This window comes from Pristiophorus japonicus, chromosome 19 (assembly GCF_044704955.1).
Source record: "Pristiophorus japonicus isolate sPriJap1 chromosome 19, sPriJap1.hap1, whole genome shotgun sequence".
Classification (NCBI taxonomy): Eukaryota; Metazoa; Chordata; class Chondrichthyes; family Pristiophoridae; genus Pristiophorus; species Pristiophorus japonicus.
In genome coordinates this window covers 40,104,457-40,128,774 of record NC_091995.1, presented here as the reverse complement: position 1 = coordinate 40,128,774, position 24,318 = coordinate 40,104,457, and the positions used below count along the sequence as shown (strand labels likewise).

At 43.6% G+C, this 24,318-nt stretch overlaps 1 protein-coding gene across 1 annotated transcript; it reads right to left on the bottom strand.

Moving 5' to 3' along the window:
* Positions 1 to 2,580: 2,580 nt before the first annotated feature.
* LOC139230435 (zinc-binding protein A33-like) lies at positions 2,581 to 23,548 on the bottom strand. Its single transcript, XM_070862270.1, has 6 exons — positions 23,135 to 23,548; positions 13,503 to 13,598; positions 13,020 to 13,253; positions 7,583 to 7,605; positions 7,055 to 7,491; positions 2,581 to 3,478 (listed from the first exon to the last, which is right to left on the bottom strand). The coding sequence occupies exons 1-6, from the start codon at positions 23,546 to 23,548 to the stop codon at positions 2,943 to 2,945; spliced, it is 1,740 nt and encodes a 579-aa protein (XP_070718371.1). The 3' UTR covers positions 2,581 to 2,942.
* Positions 23,549 to 24,318: the final 770 nt, after the last annotated feature.

Below are 24,318 nucleotides of genomic sequence, written 5' to 3'. Positions count from 1 at the left end.
AGCTTAGCGATCAGGTGCGGAAAGCCTGGCTGCTTTTCTTTCTTTTGCGCAGAGAGACTGAGGCCAATGATAATCGCATGTCACTCAAACACGACTGGCTGGGCTTCCTCTGGTCCATAATGTGCAGTGTCAGGCCAGGGGCTGTATTGACTCACTGAGGACTCCACTGTGACGGTGATTCACTGCGTATACCTGTTCACACCAGGTATGTCACATCTTCCAATCCCTTTAACCGTTATCGCAGGCCTGTCGTTTCAGTGATTACAAATAACCTCCATGCTGGCCTTGATGTGAAATCCCTGCAACTGATCTACCAAAGGCCCATTGTATCTCCCATTAGCTTTAAGGCCTCAACTGACAGACTTCAATCAATCCATCCATCATTATCATAGAGTCCCTCGGAATTGAGGAAGACTTGCTTCCACTCTTAACATGAGTTCTTAGGTGGCTGTACAGTCCAATATGAGAAATACAGTCTCTGTCACAGGTGGGTCAGATAGTCGTTGAGGGAAGGGGTGAGTGGGACAGGTTTGCCACACGCTCTTGCGATGATGCAGCCCTGCTTGACCCCGGTCTGGACATGGATTGGGTCTGTGACGGATCCATTTGTAAGGATCACCCATCACCCCTGTGTTCACTGACCTACATTGGATTCCAATCTGGAAATGCCTCGATTTTAAAATGTTCAGCCTCATGTTCAAATCCATCGATAGCCTTACCCTCTCCCTATTGCTGTAACCTCCACTAGCCTGACAACCCTCCAAGATCTCTGCGCTCCTCCAATTCTGGCCTCTTGCAATTCCCCAATTTTAATCACTCCACCATTGATGGCCGTGCCTTCAGCTGTTCTTAGCTTACATTTGCAGTTGAGTTTAATGGAAAGATGGGAGAGAGTCCTTGTTTATAAAATCCACAATGCTATTAGCATTTTTGTGGCATTATCTACCGGCACTTGTACTTTCAGGGATTGGTATGACTGACCTGTTAGACATCTGTCATCATCCACACTCAAAGAGTGGTGAGAATGTAGAACTCGCTACCACAGGGAGTGGTTGAAGCGAAAGGTATTGATGCATTTAAAGGGAGGCTAGATAAGCATATGCGGGAGAAGGGAATTTAGGGTAATGCTGATAGATTTAGATGAGAAAAGACGGGAGGAGGCTCGAGTGGAGCATAAACACCGGCATAGCCTGTTTCTTTGTTGTATATTCCATGTAATCTTTCTATCAAGTGAATGTTTCCATTCCTTCCCCTTTCCCCCACATTACATTATATCTTGTTGTGTGCAGCATTCTGTGCACTTTGAAAGCACATATCATTTACAAACTCACACACTGGATTCATTCTTTTGAGCAGAGGCGCAGAAATAATCGGGGACTAGAATATCCAGGGTTATCACAGGACCTGATTTGGAGATCACTGCCAACCTAGATACACATATATGTGTGTTTTCTAAGTTTCAAGTGAATTTCTTAAGGCAGAAGCTTTGAAGATCAGTTGTGTCTGTATCGGATGGTCATTATCGATGATTCCAAACAGCTAGGACTCCGATCACTGCGGTGAGAGATGGGAGAGAGTTTCACTGATTGCCGCTGCCTGTTGGAAACACTGTTTACAGCAGGAATATATTGTCTGATTGCTACTTCCAGCAAAAATATAAATGCTCAGTCTACGGAATTAGCAACCAGTGGGAATCTCCCGCAGCCCATGCAGGGATTTAATGTTGTCAGGAATCTCCTCGCCTGCATATGATGCTAGTGCGCAGCCCAATTTGCTCTTAATAAGAATCTACTATTATTGTGGTTTTGTGTGTACACGCCAGAGGGGCTTTGTACACTTGGGTCAGTTGCAGCGGAGGGAAAAACGCGTGCACTTTAAACTGTGCACGGTTGAAATGTGGTGCATGGGCATTTTGTGTGTCGATGTGGGAAAATGCGCACTTTTGGCAATGTTGTATTTTTTAATGTTGTGGGCATTTCTCTGCGTGTGGATTTGTGTGTGACCCGTGTTTATGTCTGAGTGTGTGTGTAACAGCTTGTCAAGGCTTATCGAGTCAAGGTCTTCGGGGATTTGGAAATATTTGGGAATTTCTGTCAACATCGCTAGTAGCTCTTCAAACATAAAAGAGTCAAATATGTAGCATGTGACTGGAGTTCAATGTTGCACAGACCCTCCAGCAGTGGCAGGTTCCCTTTCCCCGAGGACATTTATGAAGCAGTTGAGTTTTTTTACTTCAACCTTTCTCTTAATGAATTTCTGGCATTGGCCACACATTGACAGATATTATTAAATTCTGTTTCAGCATTTTCCCTGGTGGGATTCAAACCCACAGACTCTGGGTTGCTAGCATGGTACTATAACCACTAATCTCCCGCACCCTTCTGTCAAGGGAACTCAGACTGACCCCTGCTCCTTGCATTCTGGAGATGTCTCTGTTGTAGCTTTTCCAGCAACATTTCCCTCATTTGTGATGATAGACTCAGAACTAACTTGTTGTCAAATGATTGAAGCTCTCTGAAATAGATGTCTCTTAATAAAGTTTATTGTCTAAACTGATCATTGCTTTAAAGATCAGTCTCAATCCAACAGTTCAGTCTAAACTGAATCTAAATTTACTTTAACTTCATTACTTAACAGGCAAAAGCTAAAGGTTACTATTACTACAATATAATAAGAAATCAATAGGAGTATAACGTTAGCAGACCTCAGGACCGTCTAATTAACCCTTTCCTTACACCAATCGACAACGATACAAACACTGCTCCATATGCATAATTGGGTTTTCAATCTGTGTCAACCTCGCTCAGCAGACCGTGCTAGCTACATGTTCACTGTTCTGATTTTGTGTTATAGTTTGTTAGAAGGTACATGCAATATAATGTACACAATGGTGAGATCAAGATTATTGCTCTTCGCTGGCACTCACTTCAATATTTAAGTTTTTAGATTGTTAAATGGTGCAATTTAAGAGGTTCAGCATTTGCATAACCATCGGTCACATAAGGAGAGAAATAAGGAAAGAGTTTCGCAGTGAATGTGTCAATATAAGTAGAGAGATGAGACATATCATCAGCATTGTAAAATGACACCTGTCCTCCCTCGTAGTCCAGGTAAACTCCGATGGTCTTGGGTTTCACACTCAATGCAAGAATCTCATCGGCCTCATACTCGTTTCCATTTGTCAAAGACAGAGTCCAATATCCATTTTCAGGGAGATGACTGATCTCTCCCTTCCTATTGGCTGACTCTGTGGCCACACCCACAATCCACTCAAACTTGTCCTCCACCTGCACCTCCCAGTAGTGTTTCCCTGATGTGAATCCCTCTGATCCCAGCACACTGGGACTCATATCGAAACTCCCTCGATTAACATACAGAAACCAGTCTTTTCTGTCACTGAATTTTACGCTGGCCTTGTCCTCAGACAGGATGAGCCGAGGAGATGCTGTGTTTGGATCGAAAATCAGTGGTGCTGGAACTTGGAAGAAATAAAAGGAGCAAAGTTAAAAGCTTCACACACTCAAGCGGCTATTATTTTATCTCTGCGTAATTGTTAATGTGCGCATAGGTCATCCTCATTTAAGCGCAAATGCCACTTTTCAGTCATAAATACATCTATTTCATTCACATGCGTGGGGAGAGAAATTCCTCTTGGCGATCGTGTAGAATGAGTGGTGTCTTATTGGCCACCAGTTATACCCCTGACTGCTGTTCAATTCCATTGTGGTAAAAATTCCTCTTGGTGTTTGCACAAATCGGGCGGTGTCACAGTGACCCCCTGTTACAAGCCCGCTCATTTTTCCGTTGTCTTGAAGTCAATGGAATGGAATATCAGGCACTTAATAAAATGGGCAGCCAATCAGAAACATCATAGTTTGTGCTACTGCCCTTTGACTGCAATGTACGAATTCCAATTTCTTAATTCGCCTTAGGGTGGAAATTGGCCCTGGTCAGTCGGCACCCATTGTATCAACCTGCCATGACACGGCATGCCTGAAGGTGAATTCCATTGACTGCAATGACTGGATATTGGGCTGCACCATCACATGTGATCTACGTTATCGCACAGGATGAATTTCTACCCCAAAGTGTGTTAAACGCTAATTGTTCTATTTCCCTACATCCTGCGGGAGTGAAATTGAACTTGGCTTGAGACTGAAGCAGATGAAATGTCTCCTGCCCTTTATACCACATGGCTGTTGTTCATTTCTATTGAGGTATAACAGGCAAACAATCTGATACCACCTCCCGGTGTCCAATCTCACCTATCATCCTCAGGAGCACAACATTCAAATCCAATGTATGTTGCGGGTGCTAGAAAATCACTTTACTGCATCATTGTGAATGCAACGGCGTAAAAATCTGGCTTGGGCTTTAGTACAACAGGTGTGATATCACATCAGCGTAAACACTGCGCCTAACATTGAGCTCCATCGACTTCAATAGACTGAATATCGGGCGGTGAGTTTTACCGGCACCGCATGCGATCCTGCGCGGTTTGCACAATCACTCAGGATCATTCTCCAACTTCCTCCCCCTGCCACATTTCCAAGTAGGCACTGCTTGCGGGAATCTCGCCTGCCAGCAGCTATTCTTGGGCATCGCACCGTGAATTGTGAATACTCTGTGCAACAGCTGAAGTTCCCCTCTACCAATGCGTATTAGCAGAGAAAGTACTCTCCATACACAATCCTCCAGCTTCAGGGGTTTATGACTGAAAAGTGGCATTTGCGCTTAAATGAGGATGACCTATGCGCACATTAACAATTACGAAGGTAAACTTGCGCAAAACATAAAAACGGATAGTAAAAGCTTTTACAGATATATAAAACGGAAAAGAGTGACTAAAGTAAATGTTGGTCCCTTAGAAGATGAGAAGGGGGATTTAATAATGGGAAATGTCTGAGACCTTAAACAATTATTTTGCTTCGGTCTTCACTGTGGAAGACACAGAAACCATGACAGAAATTGCTGGTCACAGGAATGTGGGAAGGGAGGACCTTGAGACAATCACTATCACTAGGGGGATAGTGCTGGACAGGCTAATGGGACTCAAGGTAGACAAGTCCCCTGGTCCTGATGAAATGCATCCCAGGGTATTAAAAGAGATGGCGGAAGTTATAGCAGATGCATTCGTTATAATCTACCAAAATTCTCTCGACTCTGGGGAGGTACCAGCGGATTGGGAAGCAGCTAATGTAACGCCTTTATTTAATAAAAGGGGGCAGACAAAAAGCAGGTAACTATAGGCCGGTTAGTTTAACATCTGTAGTGGGGAAAATGCTTGAAACTATCATTAAGGAAGAAATAGCAGGATATCTAGATAGAAATAGTGCAATCAAGCAGACGCAACATGGATTCATGAAGGGGAAATCATGTTTAACTAATTTACTGGAATTCTTTGAGGATATAACGAGCATGGTGGATAGAGGTGTACCGATGGATGTGGTGTATTTAGATTTTCAAAAGGCATTCGATAAGGTGCCACACAAAAGGTTACTGCAGAAGATAGAGGTACGCGGAGTCAGTGGAAATGTATGAGCATGGATAGAGAATTGGCTGGCTAACAGAAAGCAGAGAGTCAGGATAAATGGGTCCTTTTCGGGTTGGAAATTGGTGGTTAGTGGTGTGCCACTGGGATCGGTGCTGGGACCACAACTGTTTACAATATACATAGATGACCTGGAAGAGGGGACAGAGTGTAGTGTAACAAAATTTGCAGATGACACAAAGATTAGCGGGAAAGCGGGTTGTGTAGAGGACACAGAGAGGCTGCAAAGAGATTTAGATAGATTAAGCGAATGGGCTAAGGTTTGGCAGATGGAATACAATGTCGGAAAGTGTGAGGTCATCCACCTTGGGAAAAAAAACAGTAAAAGGCAATATTATTTGAATGGGGAGAAATTACAACATGCTGCGGTGCAGAGGGACCTGGGGGTCTTTGTGCATGAATCCCAAAAAGTTAGTTTGCAGGTGCAGCAGGTAATCAGGAAGGTGAATGGAATGTTGGCCTTCATTGCGGGAGGGATGGAATACAAAAGCAGGGAGGTCCTTCTGCAACTGTATAGGGTATTGGTGAGGCCGCACCTGGAGTACTGTGTGCAGTTTTGGTTACCTTACTTAAGGAAGGATATACTAGCTTTGGAGGGGGTACAGAGACGATTCATGAGGCTGATTCCAGAGATGAGGGGGTTACCTTATGATGATAGATTGAGTAGACTGGGTCTTTACTCGTTGGAGTTCAGAAGGATGAGGGGTGATCTTATAGAAACATTTAAAATAATGAAAGGGATAGACAAGATAGAGGCAGAGAGGTTGTTTCCACTGGTCGGGGAGACTCGAACTAGGGGGCACAGCCTCAAAATACGGGGGAGCCAATTTAAAACCGAGTTGAGAAGGAATTTCTTCTCCCAGAGGGTTGTGAATCTGTGGAATTCTCTGCCCAAGGAAGCAATTGAGGCTAGCTCATTGAATGTATTCAAGTCACAGATAGATAGATTTTTAACCAATAAGGGAATTAAGGGTTACGGGGAGCGGGCGGGTAAGTGGAGCTGAGTCCACGGCCAGATCAGCCATGTTCTTGTTGAATGGCGGAGCAGGCTCGAGGGGCTAGATGGCCTACTCCTGTTCCTAATTCTTTTGTTCTTATGTTCTTATGCTATGATTCTGCTTTTGTAACCCCATTATTTAAATAAAATATCAGGGGATGGCCCATGAACCATTGAATTAATTTGTATCCTATGACGCTTCCAAATTAAATGAAGGAAAATCAGAAAAGAATTGTATGTCTGGAATGCAATGGGCGCTTATACAAAAATGCCCGTTTCTTGCCATTAATTTCAAAGGGCGGTTAATCAGCAGCAATCTGCCAAGTTGCCTGCTTCATGCGAGGAGCGCCCCTGGCTCTGTGCCTCGGAACATTCGGCCCAGTATCTTAGTGATGCTGCCACAGACTGGGTGAGTAGCAAGTTCCTTCATACTAATTAAAACACATCCCTGCCATTTCACTTTAGATTAAGCTGCGCCATATGGTAAATAGAAGGTCGTGTCTCACCAGGGGAGATGATCTCTTTCATTTCTTTCCATATTGTGTACAGTAAAGGTCCCCTGAACAGTCCCAGTGTTAGAGCTCTGAATCCCACTGGATTTTTAGCAGCTTCTTCAGAAGATCCACTCTCACATTCTTCATCATTTCCCCCACTTTCATCATCATCATCAGCATCGCCATCATCATCATCATCATCGTCATCATCAGCATCGTCATCATCATCATCATCATCATCAGCATCAGCATCATCAGCATCATCATCATCATCATCAGCATCATCATCATCATCATCGTCATCATCAGCATCGTCATCATCATCATCATCATCATCATCATCAGCATCAGCATCATCAGCATCGTCATCATCAGCCTCAGCATCATCAGCATCTTCATCATGACTTCCATCTTCCTCCTCACTTTCATTTTCTTCATTGCAAAGGTATCTGAATGGGATTTGCTAATCGGTTAATTTCTGAAAATAACACTCCAAAGCGTTGTCAGTTATCAAATTATGGGATTAGATCACATACCCACCTTTCTGGCAATCTTTTCATTTCCTGTATGAAGAAAATTAAAAATGAGAATGGTATCGCTATATGATATGACTTCAGTTCTACTTTGCCATGTATTTTAATCACTGGTTAATACCTTGCGATGGTCTACTGTGAAATCTGGACGAATGTTTCCGGCAATCTGAAACCTGACAGCTTAACAGCAGCAAATGAGAGTAGGCATATATTTCAACACATTTTGGTACTCATTCCTTTGTATATTAATATCTATCGATTATATTAGAAATCTTATATCTGCATTTGTTTCCTGCCAACTGAATTTTACTGTTTATTGTTATATTTTTGTCACACTTCTGTATCACTTTCAATTATATATTCCTATGTCCATGTTAATAATGGAAACTCCCTATTTAAACTAGTCACACTGTAATTGCACCTTCCTGCCAGTGGTGACACTGCACTGCCTCGATTTTGTAAGTCGCTTGTCCGAGGCTCCCAGAAACTTACTTCTCCTTCTCAAATTGGTTTAATCAGTCTGATTTAATTGAAGAATAATATAAAATCAAAGTATGATGTAAAAACTAAGGACAGAATATACCACCTTACAATCAGACTAAATTATGTCTGCACACACTGGTCCCATTATCCGTTGCATTTCAATCCTGCTACACCACAGATTTGCACTCATGGGGGTGATTTTAATTGTCAGTGCTTAAAGCATGGGTTTCAGTTATTGTCCCACCTGCCCGCGACAATATCAAACAAGAAATTAGGAATGCATGCAATAAAGGTTACCATGGGCGATTTTAACCTGCATATAGATTGGTCTAACCAACCTGGTAGCAATACGGTGGAGGAAGATTTCCTGGAGTATATTAGGGATGGTTTTCCAGACCAATATGTCGAGGAACCAACTAGAGGGCTGGCCATCCTAGACTGGGTGATGTTTAATGAGAAAGGACTAATTAGCAATCTTGTTGTGCAAGGCCCCTTGGGGAAGAGTGACCATAATATGGTAGAATTCTTTATTAAGATGGAGAGTGACACAGTTAATTCAGAGACTAGGGTCCTGAACTTAAGGAAAGCTAACTTCGATGGTATGAGACATGAATTGGCTAGAATAGATTGGCAAATGATACTTAAAGGGTTGATGGTGGATAGGCAATGGCAGACATTTAAAGATCACATGGATGAACTTCAACAATTGTACATCCCTGACTGGAGTAAAAATAAAACGGGGAAGGCTAACAAGGGAAATTAGGGATAGTGTTAAATCCAAGGAAGAGGCATGTAAATTGGCCAGAAAAAGCAGCAAACCTGAGGACTGGGAGAAATTTAGAATACAGCAGAGGAGGACAAAGGGTTTAATTAGGAGGGGGAAATAGAGTATGAGAGGAAGGTTCCTGGGATTATAAAAATTGACTGCAAAAGCTTTGATAGATATGTAAAGAGAAAAAGCTTAGTGAAGACAAATTTAGGTCCCTTGCAGTCAGAACCAGGTGAATTTATAATGGGGAACAAAGAAATGGCAGACCAATTGAACAAATACTTTGGTTCGGTCTTCACGAAGGAAGACACAAATAACCTTCTGGAAATACTAGAGGATCGAGGGTCGAGTGAGATGGAGGAACTGAAGGAAATTCTTATTAGTCAGGAAATTTTGTTAGGTAAATTGATGGGATTGAAGGCCGCTAACTCCCCGGGGCCTGATAGTCCCATCCCAGAGTACTTAAAGTGGCCCTAGAAATAGTGGATGTATTGCTGATCATTTTCCAACAGTCTATCGACTCTGGATCAGTTCCTATGGACTGGAGGGTAGCTAATGTGACACCACTTTTTAAAAAAGGAATGAGAGAGAAAATGGGGAATTATCGACTGGTTAGCCTGACATTGGTAGTGGGGAAAATGTTGGAATCAATTATTAAAGATGAAATAGCAGCGCGTTTGGAAAACAGTGACAGAATCGGTCCAAGTCAGCATGGATTTATGAAAGGGAAATCATACTTGACAAATCTTCTCGAATTGTTTGAGAATGTAACTAGTGGAGTGGATAAGGGAGAACCAGTGGATGTGGTGTATTTGGACTTTCAAAGGGTTTTGACAAGGTCCCACACAAGAGATTAGTGTGCAAAATTAAAGCACATGGTACTGGGGGTAATGTATTGACGTGGATACAGAACTGGTTGATAGACAGGAAGCAGAGAGTCAGAATAAACAGGTCCTTTTCAGAATGGCAGGCAGTGACTAGTGGGGTGCCGCAGGGCTCAATGCTGGGACCCCAGCTATTTACAATATACATCAATGATTTAGATGAAGGAATTGAGTGTAATATTTCCAAGTTTGCAGATGACACTAAGCTGGGTGGCGGTGTGAGCTGTGAGGAGGATGCTAAGAGGCTGCAGGGTGACTTGGACAGGCAGGTGATTGGGAAATGCATGGCAGATGCAGTATAATGTGGATAAATGTGAGGTTATCCACTTTGGTGGCAAAAACAGGAAGGCAGAATATTATCTGAATGGCGACAGATTAGGAAAAATGGAGGTGCAACAAGACCTGTGTGTCATGGTACATCAGTCATTGAATGCTGGCATGCAGGTATAGCAGGCGGTGAAGAAGGCATATGGCATGTTGGCCTTCATAGCTAGGGGATTTGAGTATAGGAGCAGGGAGGTCTTACTGCAGTGTTACAGGGCCTTGGTGAGGCCTCACCTGGAATATTGTGTTCAATTTTGGTCTCCTAATCTGAGGAAGGACATTCTTGCTATTGAGGGAGTGCCGTGAAGGTTTACCAGATTCCCGGGATGGCTGGACTGACATATGAGAGACTGGATCGACTGGGCCTGTATTCATTAGAGTTTAAAAGAATGAGAGGGGATCTCATAGAAACATATAAAATTCTGACGGGTTTGGACAGCTTAGAGGCAGGAAGAATGCTCCCGATGTTGGGGAGGTCCAGAACCAGGGGTCACAGTCTAAGGATAAGGCATAAGCCATTTAGGACTGAGATGAGGAGAAACTTCTTCATCTCAGAGAGTTGTTAACCTGTGGAATTCTTTGCCGCGGAAAGTTGTTGAGGCCAGTTCGTTAGATATATTCAAGAGGGAGTTAGATTTGGCCCTTATGGCTAAGGGGATCAAGGGGTATGTAGAGAAAGCAGGAAAGGGATAGGGTCAGAATTTTATATGTTTATAAAACATATATGAGATCCCCTCTCATTCTTCTAAACTCCAGTGAATACAGGCTTGGTTGATCCAGTGTCTCCTCATATGAGGTGAATGATCAGCCATAATCTTATTGAATGGTGGTGCAGGCTCGAAGGTCCGATTGGCCTACTTCTGCACCTATTTTCTATATTTCTATGTTTCTAATACGAGGCCATGGCGATTTCAACTGCTGAGACTCATTAACGTATAGCCAGTCCATTTGAAATCAACTGCTGGCCTCTGGATTATCAACTGCTGTTGGCCACACACCAGCACTCGGGTAAGTGTCAGAAGGTGTTGTGGGCGGGGTGAGGGGGCGGTGGGGGGGGGCTGCGCGGGGAGAGGAGGTTCTAATGGCAGGAAAGGAGAGGATTACATAGGACATGCGACAGAGAAACAGGCCTTTCATCCCAACCAGTTCATGCCGGTGTTCATGCTCCACTGGAGCCTCCATCTATCTTTCCTCATCTAAATCTATCAACATAACCCTCTATTCCCATCTCCCTCATATGCATGTGTAGACTCCCCTTAACTCTTTTCCTCCTGGCCCACAAATGGGGCTAACACTTATTTAGCTGAGCGTCTCTTCAGCTTACCCATGTTCCACGCCTTCACCTGGCGGGAAGTCCATAACCGCTTCCCGGCTCAGGCGATGTTAAAATTGCTCTAGGGGCCAATTACATCATCGGAAGTCTATGAAACTATAGGAAGAATGACCCCACCAGCTTTGGGCAGATGGCTATTCCTGAAAGGAGGGTGAGAGAAAACAGGGAACTACTGACAAGTTAGCCTAACATCAGTCATTGGGAAAATGCTGGAATCCATTGTAAAGGAAGTGATATCAGGGCACTTAGATAATCATAACATGATTAGGCAGAATCAACATGGTTTTTTAACGGGAAATCATGTTTGACAAATTTATTAGAGTTTTTTGATGATCTAACTGGCAGGGTAGATAAAGGGAAACCAGTGGATGTAGTATACTTGGATTTCCAAAAAGCATTCGATAAGGTGCCACTTAAAAGGATATTACACAAGCTAAGGGCTCATGGGATTGGAGTTAATGTATTAGCATGTATAGAGGATTGATCAATGGACAGAAAATAGAGAGTAGTGATAAACGTGTCTTTTTCAGGTTGGCAGGCTGGAACTAGTGGGTTGCTGCAAGGATCAGTGCTGAGCCTCAGCTACTTACAATCTATATTAATGACCTAGATGAAGGGACTGAGTGTAATGCTGATGATACAAAGCTCGGTGGGGCAGTAAGCTGTGAGGAGAACGCAAAGTGTCTGAAAAGGGATTACAGATAGACTAAGTGAGTGGGCAGTAAAGTGGCAAATGGAGCATAATGTGGGGAAATGTGAGGTTATTCACATTCATAGGAAAAATAGAAAAACAGAATATTCTTTCCACTGGTGAGAAACTTTTAAATGTGGGTGCAGCAAGCAATAACGAAGGCAAGTGGCATGTTGACATTTATTGCAAGGGAGTTGGAGTATAAGAGTAATGAAGTCTTGCTGTAATTGTACAGGACCTTGGTGAGAGTGCACAGTTTTGGTCTCCTTATCTAAGGAAGGGTATACTTGCCTTGGAGGCTTTACAACGGAGGTTTACTAGATTGATTTTTGCGATGAGAAGGCTGTCTTATGATGAGATATTGTGTAGAATGGGCCTATACTCGCTGGAGTTTAGAAGATTGAGAGATGATTTCATTGAATTACACAAGCTTCTGAGGGGGATTGACAGGGTAGATGCTGAGATGTTGTTTTCCCTGGCTGGAGTGTCTAAAATTAGGGGGCACAGTCTCAGGATAAGGTGTTGGCCATTTAAGACAGAGATGAGGAGGAATTTATTCACACAGAGAGTTGTGAATCTTTGGTGTTCTCTTCCCCAGAGTGCTGTGGATACTGAGTCTCTAAATATATTCAAGGCTGAGATCGATAGATTTTTGGAGTCCAGAGGAATCAAGGGACATGGAGATTAGGCGGGAAAGTGGAGTTGAGGTCGATGATCAGCCAAGATCTTATTGAATGGCGGAGCAGGCTCAAGGGGTCGTTGGGCCTACTCCTGCTCCTATTTATTATGTTCGTATGACTAGCTAGCTCTCCAGGAATTTCCGTTAAAATTTGAAATTGTGGCTTTTTAGCTGTAAGAAACCCAGAGCATTTTAACTGTCCACCCAACGCGTGCTTGTCGGGTTTGTCAGATCACAGAAAGTGAACCTTCTCACTGAAAACCTGGTTTGTAAAGCATTACCGTGAGAAAAGCAATGTTGTCTTGCTGGTCGATAATAGCATGAAGGTTCGACATATCCTCTTCAAGGCATCTTAATTCTTCTTCAACTGTTGCAAAGTTTACCTCCATTAATTGAACATCTTCCTCCCGTTGCCTTCTGAGTGCTTCAATTAAACCTTTTTCTTTGTCTTCAAGATATCGATGGATTTTGGCAAATTGTGCAGAGATGTCTTGCTCCAGGGATTCCTTGAGTTCCTAAGGTGGTGAGAGATAATACAAGAAGCGGGTTATATAAGAGTGACATTTAAATTGGTACCGAGCAGTAGTGCTAAACGGGTGGTAACCCTGTCCTACGTCCCGCTTGATATTCCATTCTATTGAAGGAAATGGGAGTGGATATTGTGCATGGAGCAAAACAGGTGGCCAATACCAGACCCCTTTAGCACTACCACCCAAGTTGGATTTCTACTCTGCTGTGTTTACAATAACACTGATAGGACTCACATCCAGTTCTGAAATGTTCTCCTCCTGTTGACGTTTCAATTCACTCTTAGTTTCCTTTTTACCTTCCAGGGAATCCAAGGAGGATCTCAGCTGGTCCTAAAAATGGAAACAGGTCTTGTCAAAAGCCATCATATTTTTATTTTTATTTTGTCTAGTTTTATATAGTTGGAGTTTAAGATGGAGGCAACACATTCACTCAGCTACAAACTCGAAGATAATAGTCACACACTCTGTGATTACCAGGCGATGATGCTCATTAGAGACTGGTTAACATAAAGATGCTTTGGTCTATGGGTGAGTTGTATTTACGAAAGTGCTACATAAGAGATTTATTGCAAAGATAATAGTGCAATGATTTAAGGAGGATTTGACCACCATGGGATTAAAACGTTAGCTCCTGGACTCCTGGCTCATGCCAGAATCACATGCTGCAGAATTGTACACCAGCAGCCCGGGATCTGCCATCCATTCACCTTCAGCGAAATGTTTAACTCATGGATTTTGATATGGTTGGAGGGCAAAAAGCAAATTGTAGGGGATAAGAGAATGTTTTTAATCTGGAAATAAACGATGAGTAGTGTTCTGCGAAGGTCAGTGTTGCTGATGACACTAAATGGGAAACATGATGAGAATTCCAAGACTAAGTAGATGGGCCAGCAGGAAATAAGTGGCAGATGCAGTTTAATGGAACAAAATCCAAAAGAATGCAGTTCTGCAGTATTTATAGAAAAAGGAAACGCACTTAACAGAAACCATCTACAATGGAGTAGAGGAGAAGAGTGATCTTATCAGTAAGCAAACAGTGCTAGTAGATAAGGCCATAAAAAGCAAATATCTTTGATGTTATATTGATAGATATAGAGTACAAAACAATTAATTCGTATTGAACTTAGCCCGCAATAGCTGCATTGTGGGTCATTTTATGGACCCAATTATAGGAAGATCTAAAAGCAACAGGAAGGTGCAGTGTGCCGTGTACTCTGGATGAGGGGTTACAGTTATGACGCGAGACTCAAGAGGTTCGAGCAATTTTCACGGGATCTGAGTAAGTTCCGCAGGACACGCATAGACCTCGTCAACATTACTAAAGGTAAAATAATAGATGCCACCACTGCTAGGCCAGGTAGTAAAGAACGGATGGAAATGGAAGATAATCACATAAATAAAAGAGTGGCTGGGAAAGAGTGCGGTTTGCGTGTTCCAAACCAATTACACTGGGGTAAAAGTATCTCTATCAGGGCATCTGATGAGCATATCATCAAACTGCAGACCACCAGCCCGAGACCATCCATCAATTGGTTTGAATTGATGAGGAGATCAAATACGAACATGATATTCACACACATCCCAAACTACATGAGAAGTCAAGTATTACAATCATAGGCAGTCCCTCAGAATCGAGGAAGACTTGCTTCCACTCTAAAAGTGAGTTCTCAGGTGAGTGAACTGCCCAATACATGAATTACAGTCTCTGTCACAAGTGGGACATACAGTCGTTGAAGGAAAGGGAGGGTGGAACTGGTTTGCCGCACACTCCTTACGCTGCCTGCACTTGTTTTCTGCATGCTCTCGGCGATGAGACTCGAGGTGCTCAGTGCTCTCCCGGATGTTTTTCCTCCACTTAGGGCGGTCTTTGTCCAGGGACTCCCAGGTGTCAGTGGATATGTTGCATTTTATCAAGGATGCTTTGAGGGTGTCCTCGAAATGTTTCCTCTGCCCACTTGGGGCTTGCTTGCCATGTAGGAGTTATGAGTAGGGCACTTGCTTTGGGAGTCTCGTGTCTGGCATGCGAACAATGTGGCCCGCTCAACGGAGCTGGTCGAGTGTGGTCAGTGCTTCGATGCTGAGGATGTTGGCCTGATCGAGGACGCTAATGTTGGTGCCTCTGCCTTCCCAGGGCATTTGTAGGATCTTGCGGAGACATCATTGGTGGTAGTTCTCCAGCGATTTCAGGTGTCTACTGTATATAATCCACGTCTCTGAGCCATACAGGAGGGCGGATATCACTACAGCCCTTGAGCTTGATGGCAGATTTAAGGGCCTGATCTTCGAACACTCTTTTCTGCAGGCAGCCGAAAGCTGTGCTGGCGCACTGGAGATGGCGTTGAACCTCGTTGTCGATGTCTGCCCTTGCTGATAATAGGCTCCCGAGGTATGGAAAGTGGTCCACGTTGTCCAGGACCACGTCATGGATCTTGATGACTGGGGGAGGCAGTGCTGTGTGGCGGGGTCAGGTTGGTAGAGGACCTTTGTCTCATGGATGTTTAGTGTAAGGCCTATGCTTCCGTACACCTCAGTGAAGATATTGACGTTGACTTGGAGTTCTACAAAATCCGGAGTGGTATCACATATAGTAACCATTAAAATTTTGGAGTACGGGCTAAATGTTGTAATGAAGAATTTCTGTTTAGTGAATTTGTTTGTGGTTTTGTGTATTTAAAAAAAAACAGACTAGTAGTTATAACCTGAAAAAAGTGATCTAATTATTGAAAGGAGACTAGAGCCTGACAGATATGCTCCAGTAAACAGCGTACTGGAATTAAAACAGAAAATGCTGGAACTCTCAGCGGGTCAGGCAGCATCTGTGGAGAGAAACAGAGTTAACGTTTCAGGTCGATGACTCTTGGAATTAATAGTTTAGCCTCGCCTACACAATTTCAGACATCGCAAAGGAGAAGGACCTAAATTTCCGCTCATCAGTGATTTCGCCCATTTATGACATTTTTTAATCAACCATTTATATGAGAAGAAGTTGCTGAGGAAAACCAAGCAAAAGGATAAGATAAACATGTAATAGAGACATAACGCCTGCCCCCCGCACCCCTCCCCTCTAACTGCACACAGACACAAAGCTATAGTGAAACACACTGAAATAATCAAATAGATACTGACACTCACACAGGCAAACACACAAACACACATAGACACACACAGATACCCACACTGATACACACACAGACCCAAACAGACACACAGACAGACACACAATCACATACAGTTACAGAGAGAGACATCAACATAGTCAAACACACACACGCATACACACAAAGGCTCAGAGACACACCAAAATAGTCAAATGCACACACATACAGACACACACATGGAAAAATACACACACACACACACACACAATCACAGACACACACACAATCACAGACACACACACACATACATGCACACAGACACAAATTCACACAGAGACACCAAAATACTCAAACAGAAACCTATACACACACACACAAAGACACAGAGAGAGACACCTAAATAGTCAGATCCACACACATACAGACATACACACACACACACACACAGACAGACAGACACATACACACACAGACACACACACAGACAGACAGACACATACACATATAGGCACAGACACACACCAATATTGCAACACAGAGACACACACATCATCCATCATAGGCAGTCCCTCAAAGTGAGGATGACTTGCTACTATGCCAAAAAGCGATTAGTTCACAGGTGCTTCAATGAAGGTCCTAATATTCCAGATCTCGAACTATATGTTGAAGTGTGGAAGATGCCCATGCGTGGATTTTTTTAACGTGTGATGGCCATTGCACACTAGCCACCACACGGGCTTGACAGAGCTAGGTCTTGTTCCAGTGGCAAGGGTTAACCAAGTCAACTGGAGACCAGCTCTGCTGCATGGAGCTAGCACACATACATATTGCAGGGTGGGCTATACACACTCAAAAATATACACATCTATACACACTCCAGGACATAGTCGACGTATTTACTGAGGTGTACGAAAGCATGGGGCTTACGCTAAGCATCCATAAGACAAAGGTTCTCCAGCAGCCTGTCCTCACCGCACAGCATTGCCCCTTAGTCATCAGGATCCACGACGCAGCCCTGGACACCGTGGACCACTTCCCGTATCTCAGGAGCCTCCTATCCACAAGAGCAGGCATCGATGACGAGATCCAGCACCGCCTCCAGTGCGTCAGTGCAGCCTTTGGCCGCCTGAGGAAAAGAGTGTTTGAAGACCAGGCCCTCAAAACTGCCACCAAGCTCATGGTCTACAGGGCTGTTGTAATACCCGCCCTCCTGTATGGCTCCGAGACATGGACCATGTACAGTACACACCTCAAGTTGCTGGAGAAATATCACCAATGATATCTCCGCAAGATCCTACAAGTCCCCCGGGAGGACAGGTGCACCAACATCAGCGTCCTCATTCAAGCCAGCATCCCCAGCATTGAAGCACTGACCACACTTGATCAGCTCCGCTGGGCAGGTCACATAGTCTGCATGCCAGACACGAGACTCCCAAAGCAAGTGCTCTACTCGGAGCTCCTTTATAGCAAACGAGCCAAAGGTGGGCAGCGGAAACGCTACAAGGACACCCTCAAAGCCTCCCTGATAAAGTGCAACATCCCCACGGACACCTGGGTGTCCCTGGCCCAAGACCGCACTAAGTGGAGGAAGTGCATCTGAGAGGGCGCTGAGCACCTTGAGTCTCAAGGCCGGGAGCATGCAGAAATCGAGTGCAGACAGTGGAAAGAGCATGCGGCAAACCCATCCCACCCACCCCTTCCCTCGATGACTATCTGTCCCACCTGTGACAGAGTCTGTGGTTCTCGTATTGGACTGTTCAGCCACCAAAGAACTCACGTCAGGAGTGGAAGCAAGTTTTCCTTGATTCCGAGGGACTGCCTATGATGACGATACACACTCACACACACAAAGGCACAGAGAGAGGCACCTAAATAGTCAGATACATACACACACAGACAAACACAGACACATACACACACCAACATTGAAACACACAGACACACACACACAGACACGCACACATACATACAGGCACACACACACATATAGACACAAACACACACATAAAGTCACATACAGAGATACCAAAATAGTCAAGCACGCACCGATACACACACAGGCACACACACACACACACACACACACAGACACATAGGCACAGAGAGAGATACCTAAATAGTCAGACCCACACACATACAGACATACACACAGACACACATACATACACACACCGACATTGAAACACACAGACACACTCATAAAGACTCACACAAACATACAGGCACAAACGCACACACAAAGTTACATAGACACTAAAATAGTCAAGCACGTACCGATACACACAGGCACAGAGAGAGACACCTAAATAGTGAAACACACACGTACAGATACACACACAGACACACACTAACAGACACATACAGACATAAACAGACACATATATACAGATACAGATATACACACACACACACACACAGATACAGACACACACACAACTTCTATGTGTTGCTTTGCAGCAATTGGCCTCCGATGAAAAGATGAGTTTATGTGCTAATAACAGCGTGCATGCGGGCGATCGGTCAGTGCCCATCTCCTGGTGGTGAAGCATAAATGTCGGCATGGTTTGATTGGGCCGAATGGACTGTTTCTGTGTCTGATAATGTATTAAATCCTATGTGATCATTCGGTCCATCTGGTGTTTATGGTCCACACGAGCCTACTCCCACAATTCCCCATCTCATCCTATCAGCATAACCTTTGATTCCTTTCTCGCTCGTGTGTTTATCTATCTTCCCCTTTAATCCATTTGTGCTATTTGCCTCAACCACTCTCTATGGCAGCGTGTTCCACATTCCCACCAATCTCTGGGTAAAGAGGTTTATCCTGATTTCCCTATTGGATTGATTAGTGACTATCTTATATTTATGGACTCTGAAGTGGAAATGCCTACCCTATCAAACCACTTCATCATCTTAAGGCCTCTATCAGGTTAATCATCAGTCATCTCTTTTCTTGAGAAAAGTGCCCCAGCCGGTTTAATCTTTTCTGATATAAGCTCTTAGTTCTGGTATCATCCATCCAAATCTCTTGTGCACCTTCCCATGTACTATAAGTTTAAGATAACTTCTCTGCTTTTCAATTCTAACCCTATAGAAATGAACCCCAGTGCTTTGATTGAGTCTTTCTAATGGCCTTATTAACCTGTGATTTGTGTGTCTGTACCTCTAGAACCCTTTGCTTCTCCACCCCATTGAGACACTTTTTTCCAAGCAGTAGGTGGCCTCCTTATTCTTCCTACCAAAATGCACCACTTCAAAATTATATGAACATACGAGCAATGACAGACAGGTTAAAAACCCTCTGGTCCAACCTGCCTGTCCCAATTGCAACACCTTGTGTATCAGAATGTATACACTCCCCAACCCACCCGAAACCATGTGATCTCCTGGGAGAGGCAAAACACGAGGTTAAAACCCAGGGTGATTTGGGGGGAAAAACCTGGGAACAGTCCTCTCCATCCTATCTAGGCGATCAGAACTAGTCCAGATCACTCTGCCATGAATTCCCTGAAATACCTGCAAAAGGTAATATCCCCCACCCCGATCAGTAAAGGTACAGCTCTGGCTTAAAGGAATTCAGTGGATCTACTTCCACCGAACAAGCCACCAGCCTGTTCCCGAGGTCCCCTATTCTCTGAGAAAGGAGCCATCACCTGACATCTAACCTAGATCTGGCCTTGCACAACTTAAATGTGTAGCCCCTGTCCTCCATAACCTATTTAATCTCACCAACTGTCAACTAGAACATACCCTAAACCATAAGCTTTGTAATTACCTCCCAGCCCTCTCCATGTCTCTACCTCTCTTTCCTTCTTTAAGACACTCCTTAAAACCTATCGCTATCACTCAGTAAAATACTCGGTAAAATAATGGGACTAAAGGTGGACAGGTACCCGGCACCTGATGGCTTGCATCGTAGGGTCTTAAAATACGTAGCTGCAGATATATTGGATGCATTGGTTGTAATCTACCTAAGTTCCCTGGATTCCACAGAGATCCCAGCGGATTGGAAAACCACAAATGTAACATCCTTATTTAAAAAACGAGGCAGACAGAAATCAGGAATTTATAGATCAGTTAGCCTAACATCTGCCATTTGGAAAATGCTGGAGTCCATTATTAAGGAAGCAGTAGCAGGACATTTGGAAAAACAATACAGTCAAGCAGAGACAGCGTGGCCAGCATGGTCTTATGAAAGAGAAATGAGGTTTGACAAATTTACGGGAGTTCTTCGAGGATGTAACGAACAGATGGATAAGGGAGAACCAGTGAATGTGCTGCATTTGGATTTCCAGAAGGCATTCAATAAGGTGCCACATAAAAGGGTACTGCACAAGATAAAAGCTCATGGGGTTGGAGGTGATATAATAGCATGGAAAGAGGATTGACTAACTAACAGAAAATAAAGAGTCGGTATAAATGGGTAATTTTCCGTTTGGCAAATGGTAATTAGTGGGGTGCCATAGGGATCGGTGCTGTGGCCTCAACTATTTGCAATCTATATTAATGACTTGGATGAAGGGACCGAGTGTAATGTAGCCAAGTTTTCTGCTGATACAAAGATGGGTGGGAAAGCAAGTTGTGAGGAGGACACAACAAATATGCAAAGGGATTATAGACAGGTTAAGTGAAAAACATTTGGAAGATGTAGTATAGTGTGGGAAAGTGTGAGGTTATCCACTTTGGTAAAAAAAATAAAAAAGCAACTTATTATATAAATGGAGATAAATTACAAAAGGCTGCAGGACAGAGGGAACTGGGGGTCCTTGTGCAAGAAACACAAAAAGTTAGTATGCAGGTACAGCAAGTAATCAGGGAGGCAAATGGAATGTTGGCCTTTAATGCAAAAGGGATGGAGTATAAATGCAGGAAAGTCCTGCAACACTGTACAGGGTATTGGTGAGGCCACACCTAGAATACTGCATACAGTTTTGGTCACCTTATTTAAGGAGGGATATTCTTGCATTGGAGGCAGTTCAGAGAAGTTTCACTAGGTTGATTCCTGAGATGAAGGGGTTGACTTATGAAAAAAGGTTGAGTAGGTTGGGCCTATACTCACTGGAGTTTAGAAGAATGAGGGCTGAACTTATTTAAACATATAATATACTGAGGGGGATCGACAAGGTAGATGCAGATATGATGTTTCCACTTGTGGGTGTATCTAGCACTAGGGGGCATAGTTTTTCAATAAGTGGTCACCCATTTAGAACTGAGATGTGGAGCAATTTCTTCTCTCGGAGGGTCGTAAATCTGTGGAATTCTCTGCCCCAGAGAGCTGTGGAGGCTGGGTCATTGAATATATATAAGGTGGAGATTGACAGATTTTTGAGTGGTAAGGCAGTGAAGGGTTATGGGGAGCGGGTAGGGAAGTGAAGCTGAGCCCAGAATCTGATCAGCCATGATCTTATTGAATGGCAGAGCAGGCTGGAGGGGCTAGAAGGCCTACTCCTGCTACTACTTCTTCTGTTCTGATGTTCTGATGTTGACCTCATCTGCTGGAATATCTTGTTGAGTAGGTCGATGTCAAATTTGGTGTTATAATATTGTTGTGAAGCACCTTGGGATGTTTTACTATGTTATCGGCTCTATATTGTTGTTGGTGGTGATTTTATATTCAATTCCCTTCATTATCTTATAAACTTCAATCAAATCTTTCCTAAGTCTATGCTTCTCTAAAGTGTAGAGTCCCAACTGTTTTAGTCTATCTTGCTAAGTAAAATGCTTTAGACTGGGAATTATTCTAGTGGCACTCCTCTGCACCCTTTCCAAAGCCTCAATATCACCCACCATGTGAGGAGACCAAAACTGGACACAGTATTCCAGATGAGGCCTGGCCATGTACGAGAACAATATAGAATGCATGGTCTTACACTTAATTATCCTGTGAATGTACCCCAACAGTTTATTTGCTCTAGCTATCGCTTCACGGCATTGCTCATGTAACTTTAGAGTTCTATGCACTAGAACGCCCAGATCTCTTTCCTCCTCCACCTTGTTTAATGCTTTTCCCTTTAGGGTGTATGAATATTGAGCACTAGCCCTGCCCACATCTATAACACTGCACTTATCCAAATTAAACAGAATTTGGCAGTAATGAGCCCAATCTCCCAACACCTCCACCTGGAGAAGTCCTGCCAGACAGTTCTCAATCCAGCTCAATGTATTACCATTAATAGAAGAGACTCTTGTAGAGAAGCCTCTTGTGAAGCACCTTATCAAATTTTTTTTTGTAAGTCTAAGTCGACGATGTTTACTGGGCTTCCCTCATCCACTAATTTCGTAACTTCTTAAAAAATACAATTAGATTTGTAGGACATGGCCTCCTTTTATGAGGTCATATTGAAATTTATATTAAAATTAGTTTGCCAAATACATGAATATCTTCCTTCATTTTGTCTCAGTCTTTTTCAGTATTAATTAAGCCCTCCAATTTAATGTCATTCGCATATTTTGAAATTGTACTTATGATTCCAGAGTCCAAATCGTTTATGTGATGAGCGCCAAAGTACAGCAATCGCAGCAATTTTCCACACTATCAGCTCCCATATTTTAAATCTAGCCACTACTGGGACGTGAGGTTTAAAATCAAACGATGCAGCACAGAAGGAGGCCATTCGGCCCATTATGCTTGTGCCAGCCCTTTGGTAGAGCAATCCAATTAGTCCCACTGCCCTGAGTAAAAGACTGAGAACTTGAAACGACTCCACTTCGAAAGAACAGTAACATCACAAACAGTCCGTGGGGTCGAAGACACTTCCGTCTCTTTACCTTATACTTTCTCACCGCATCCCCGACCGGCAGGAACCTGTGCTCTGAATGTGCCGGAGAATCTCTACAAATGACACAGATCAGAGTCCGATCATTCTCACAGAACAGTTTCAGCTTCTCATCGTGTTCCTCACAGTGAGACTGGCCCTTCTCCGGGTTCGGGGTCAGCTCCAGCTGCCGAGCTTTCTCGGAGAGATTGGCCAACACCCTGGTATTTTTATAACATTTCTGGGGGAAGACTGCACGACATTCCGGGCAGGACACGGCCTGCTCCTTGTTTTCCCAATACCGGTCGATACAGGATTTACAGAAGTTGTGATCACAGTTCAGTCGCACCGGCTCCACAAAGAGAGACAGGCAGATGGAGCAGGTTAAATCCTCGGTCAGGGTGAAGACCTGTTTGTTGGCAGCCATTTCGTCTCCACTGCCTCTTATTCCGGAATCTACACTTTCACTTTCATTTCTTCAATTATTGCATATCAAAGAGCAATTGACCAATAACAGGTCGGTGGATTTTAGATTTGAAACCTATGGAGCTGAAACTCACCATCTGACTGGAGCAGGAAATGGGAAAACTGCTCCCCATCTATTAACAGGATGGAGGTGTTGGAGTGCAAACTGCTCATTACCAAAGGACGGTATTCCCATCACTCAAGTGTCCCACTCCTGGACAGAAGAGTGCATATCTGCTTCTAAAATCATATTCATAAACGTAAACTAATCTTGAAACATAAATTCTGCTGTTTAGAACAACTTAAAAATACACATTCGTTTTCACAATTATGACTTAAAATTGGTATCGGGGAACAAACAGTTTCCTTTTCACCATTAATTTATTAAAACCAAAGTCAAAGTGAGCACAATAAGGGTGACTTCAGGGCGACTTCAATATCCATCACCAAGTGTCGCTCAATAGCATCACTACTGACCAATCATTTTTTTTATTCGTCCCGGGGATGTGGGTGCCGCTGGAAGGCCAGCATTTATTGCCCATCCCTAATTGCCTTTGAGATGGTGGTGTGAGCCGCCTTCTTGAACCGCTGCAGTCCATGAGGTGAATGTACAGCCTCAGTGTACTTCCTTGTAACGATTTGGGACAACTGGACAAACTGCTAGGCTATTTCAGAGGGCATTTATGAGTCATCCACATTGCTGTGGGTCTGGAGTCACATATGACCAGACTG

Excerpts from the sequence above, each read along its gene's own strand:
- LOC139230435 (XM_070862270.1), bottom strand. The coding sequence starts at position 23,548 with ATGGCTGCCAACAAACAGGTCTTCACCCTGACCGAGGATTTAACCTGC. Across the intron at positions 13,254-13,502 it reads AGAACATTTCAGAACTGGAT|GAACTCAAGGAATCCCTGGA; the intron begins GTGAGTCCTATC and ends TCACCACCTTAG. Across the intron at positions 3,479-7,054 it reads GAAAGAGATCATCTCCCCTG|TTCCAGCACCACTGATTTTC; the intron begins GTGAGACACGAC and ends ATTTCTTCCAAG.